The 4,525-nt window shown below is 56.5% G+C and overlaps 1 protein-coding gene across 1 annotated transcript in view; it reads right to left on the bottom strand.

Annotated features, from left to right (window-relative positions):
- Window positions 1-1,778: 1,778 nt before the first annotated feature.
- The window catches only part of WDR59 (WD repeat domain 59), a 45,293-nt gene continuing 42,546 nt past the window's right edge, over window positions 1,779-4,525 (bottom strand). The window contains exons 23-25 of the mRNA XM_009883152.1: window positions 3,874-4,000; window positions 3,302-3,444; window positions 1,779-2,036 (exon numbers count right to left, since the gene is read on the bottom strand). Coding sequence (XP_009881454.1) covers window positions 1,801-2,036; window positions 3,302-3,444; window positions 3,874-4,000 — 506 coding nt within the window. The 3' untranslated portion in view covers window positions 1,779-1,800. The remainder of the gene's footprint in view (window positions 2,037-3,301; window positions 3,445-3,873; window positions 4,001-4,525) is intronic.

The following is a 4,525-nucleotide window of genomic DNA, read 5'->3' as shown; positions in this document are numbered from 1 at the left end:
GGCCGCAGACGCTGCCCGCGGCGTCCCCAAACTGCAGGACAGCGGGGCTTTGGTTGGCGGGCAGCACCAGACACCGCCCGGCTTCGTTTTCGCAAGAGGTACACCACGACCTGAAGGCAGTTCCCAAGCCGGCGTGGCATCGCGGTGCCACGCGCCGTCACGGCATCGCGGTGCCATGCGCCAGAGGTATGCGGAGCGGGACCCCCCCGCTATGGGGTGCAACGCTGACCGCCCCACCGAGAGGGAGAGGTGCTGGGGGGCTCGCCACGGCAGGAGAACTAGCACAGAGACACCAAGTTCTATCAGAAAGAGCACTTAAAAAAATAATTTTAATGTTTTCGCGTTTAAGATACACCATCTGTTTATTCCACGGCGGGATCCCACAGCCCGAGTTAGCGCAAAGGGTTGGGAGCGGGCACGGCACGTGGCCCGGCTCAGCGGGCAAGCGCGGGTGGAAGGGGTCAGCGCCGGCGTGGGGCTGGGGGGGTAACTCCAGCGGGCTCATCCCTGACCCACACATTTGCCCAAAGCCCAAAGCTCAGGCTGAAGCCTGCTCGGGAGAGGCAGAGGCTGCGCGCTCGGGTTGTGCCCGTCAGCCTCCCCGGGATGGGAGCACCCCCCAGGCACAGCCCCAAACGGATCCCATACATTCTCCACCTGAAGCTCCGCAGGGAGAAAAGGCACAAACCTTTTGCCTCCGTGAATGCCACCACCCTTCCAAAACCCCTTTTTCCCCCCTAGAAATCGCTGCCTGCCCAGCTCAGGAGCTTCATCACTCAAGCGCACCGGTAGCAAATCTCAAATTATTCATTGATTTCCCCCGTAGAGCCTGGAGAAACCAGCCAAAAGGAGTTGCACGGAGCAAGCGTCCTCCTTGTGTTTTCTCAGCAAGGAAGGAAAGGCTTTCCGAAACACCCTCGGATGCCACCGTCCACGGAAACACCGCGTGGATCCCAAACTCCAAAGGCAGACGCCCTTCCCAGTCGCTGGCAAGGCAGGGACAGGCAAGTTAAAGTGCATTATACCACCCGGGCAGAGCAGGAGATGGAGACACCTCAAGAGGAATGGTGCTAAAACTGCTGGAAGAAAGCAACTAATCCTCGTGACCTCGAGCGCGCCGCTGGGCTCTTCACCCCCGCCACAGCCGCTGACCCAGGAGTAGGAAGCTATTTAGGAAAGTAATCCCCAAAAATGTAGTTTTCTTCTTTTGCATTACGGGGTAATCTAAACAATGTAAACAGCCATTCAAAATAAGGACCCTGTTGCTTCGAAAAGTGGCTCCGAGTGCAGTCCCACAACTATTTGCTCTTCGAGCGCAGTTTACAGTTGGCCTTTAGAGCTCACTGTTGCTTGTGAATTATTTCTGCCTTAACTGTGCAAAGATGACTATTCTGCTCACTTTGAGCTCCCGTAAGGAGGCACCTGGAAAAACACCACGTAGCTGGAGCGAGTTTGGCTCTGCCAGGTGAACCCTTTCCAAAGGAGCTCTTTAACACCTCCTCATCCCAACGGAGACGAGCCAATATTCACACACCCTTCCGCAGGAGAGAGCAGTTTTTCTGGTCTGGCATCCATCGCCAGCAATGGACACAGGGAATTTGGTCAACTAGGTCTGAAAGCAACCCGGGAAGCGTAGGAATACTGGAAGCACTTGTAAACGTCGCTGCGGTGCATCGCCAGGACATCCTGCTTCGGCTCCCTGTGGCATCTCCTCCAGACACTGTGGAGCACAGCTGATTCAACACGGCTTGGGAATTCAATGTTAAAGCCAGTTCGCGGGCGCCCTGCTGTCAGGACTGCTCAGAAGGTGCTCTCGAGCAAGCAGTGGCATCCGCAGCCCGTGGGACACACCTCCTGGGTGCGAAACCACTCCATCATATGGCTGGTGTGGCCTCCGTGTCCACACGTCAGGCAGAAGTTAGAGGAGCCTCGCACCGCCACGTGACAGATAGCGCACTGGAAGGTGAAGCCCTTGCAGATGGCACACTGGGTGCCGCGCACCTCGCTGCGGCAGTGGCTGCAGTACACGCCGAACTCTGGAGGAGGAAAGAAACGAAAAAAGAAACAATTAGTGCTGGCAGAATCATAGAACGGTTTGGAAAGGACCTTAAAGACCACCTAGTCCAACCCCCTGCCCTGGGCAGGGACACCTCCCCCCAGCCCAGGTTGCTCCAAGCCCCGTCCAACCTGGCCTTGAACACCTCCAGGGATGGGGCAGCCACAGCTTCTCGGGGCAACCTGCCCCAGGGGATCACCACCCGCACAATCCACATCATGGACAAAGCAGCGTTCTCTGTTCTACAGATGAGCCCCCCAAAACCACTTGCCAAGAGATCTGCCTCAAATCTCCTTCAGGGTGGGAGAACGGTATCTTATAGAGGTCTCAGTGGTTTGGATCCCATACAGGAGCAAAGAAACGGGCCATCAGCGTGCCTGGGCACAGACTGGCCCACCGATTCCCCGGACGGCTGAACTGCTGTCGGCTGGGAACGCGTGGCAGGTTTCTAGCTCGGGACACACTGACACGTGCTGTGGAGCCGAAGGCTTCCTGCTGCCCTCATCTGCCTCGCATCTCTCTGAAGCGTAACTAAGAGCAAACGAGAACAGCCTTTGTTTCTCACCACGGAGAGAGCGCAGAGCGCGCTGCACGCGTGCTCTATCAGTGCCATGGCGCTATCAGGGGCAATGGCAGCGGGTGAAGTCCCCAATTTTCACTCCGGTGACTCCCCAGGAGGAGTCCCAGGTGACAAGGCGAGACAACTGCTGCTTCTCTGGCATCTCTCTCCTGCTTCTCTCCTCCCAGGTCAAGCGCATCTTCCCCCAGAGGCCTAGCAAGAAGACATTTTGGCAGCTGTCCTTAAGCGGTAGTTCAGGGCACTTACCGTTGCTGAGAATATTTTGGGAGAAACGCTCTATTTGCCTATTTCTTGGCTGGCTCACCCACAGTTAGAGATACCGCAGTTTTTTTAGTGCAGGACACTTCAGCTTGGAATCAGAGATTAGGACAGCGCACGTCTGGGCTCTTATTCAGAGGGAATAACTAGCTGAACACTGCTAGTGCAGCAGTGCGTGCGTTTCCAGCTTCGCTGGAGAGATGCTACAATTCTATAAAGCCCTTGAACCAACATCTGCTGCTGGCCTCCTCTCCACCCAGAGCTGCGCCGACGCCAAAACCATTTGCTGGCAGAGCTAACCTCCGGGCAGACCGACGGACGCTTCTCATCCTGCCTGCTGACCGCGTGTTCCTAAGCTCCCGAGGCAGAGCCATGACTCCGCCTGGGCGGCCGGAGCTGGTACTCACCAATTCCTTTGTGGGGATCAGGAGGACAAGAAACAAACTTGAGAACCTCAGCCCTCTTCTCTCGCAGGCCCCAGCGATACAGGATTTCTCCATAGCACTTCTTAAAGTCATCGAATTGCTGAGTGTTGGCAGGATCCAGGAGCCTGCAGAACAAACAGGGTTGTCATCCACCCGATTTGACTCTCAGAGCCTCCGGTTGCAATCCCCGTCCCAGTGACAGCTATGCAACCAGCTCACATCGCTAGATGAGCAGCAGATTACTTCCCACGTGTTGCTGAAACACTGCTGAACGCTAACTGGTCTGGCCTTCACTCGTTCTACACTCCAGGGCGTGACGAATGGGTGGGTCACCCTCTGGGGCCCCCACCACGGCCACTTACGGATGGATCACATGCAATCCTAGCAGAGTAGATGTGCGGTATGAAGCTTCTCCAAACGACTATCCCAACGAGAAGGTCTAGGAGCAGGCGTGCTACTTCGCAGCACCAACACAGACCTGGCTATAGAGTTCCGGCCGACTTGGGGACAGAGTCCCACGCCCCCGAGTCCCCCCGAGGAACTCCATAACCTACCTCTTGTTTTTCTCATGCTGGTCCTTCTCACGCTCCCGATGATCGGGATACATTAGGTTTCCGTAGCGGAAGTCATCCGGAGAAGACTCGCACCAGGGAGTGGAGGACTGCTCCGTGTCTTTGTTTGCTGCAAGCATCAAAAAGTTGCGCGCGCACCTCAGAAAGCGCAGCGCCCACCAGCACAACCGCCTCAAAAATGGGGTGGGGAAGGAGACACGGAAGACCACGTATTCGCACGCCCCGGTTTTCTCACTAAGACACGGTCGTATCGCCTTCTGCGTTCCTACAAGCACCGTCCCGCCTCGGAAAGCTAAGTGCCAACCCCTGCTTGCCAAGTGCTTCTGCACTCCTGGTGACAGGACGGGAACGGGCATCATCAGGCAGAGAAATCTAACACGGAGTTGTTTTTTTTTTTGGCCTCCTACTTTAGACAAAAAGCAACCAGGGAATCAACGCCGTGGAGTTTGCGTGGGAACGTCACCCCTGGCAGGCCTGGGCTCCTCTTTCCTAGGCAGGGAGGACTCTCGTCACCAGGGCTGCTGTTACGTAAAGGGGCCTCTGTAGGCAAGGCACTGCCCCGGGGGCAGGGAGAAGACTGCTAATAACTGCTAGGAGACAAGGTCAGCTCCGTTAACCCCCATCCTCCGCTCTT

The sequence above is a fragment of the Charadrius vociferus genome, unplaced genomic scaffold (assembly GCF_000708025.1).
Source record: "Charadrius vociferus isolate BGI_N301 unplaced genomic scaffold, ASM70802v2 scaffold1434, whole genome shotgun sequence".
NCBI lineage: Eukaryota > Metazoa > Chordata > Aves > Charadriiformes > Charadriidae > Charadrius > Charadrius vociferus.
This window is presented reverse-complemented; position numbering and strand designations above follow the sequence as displayed.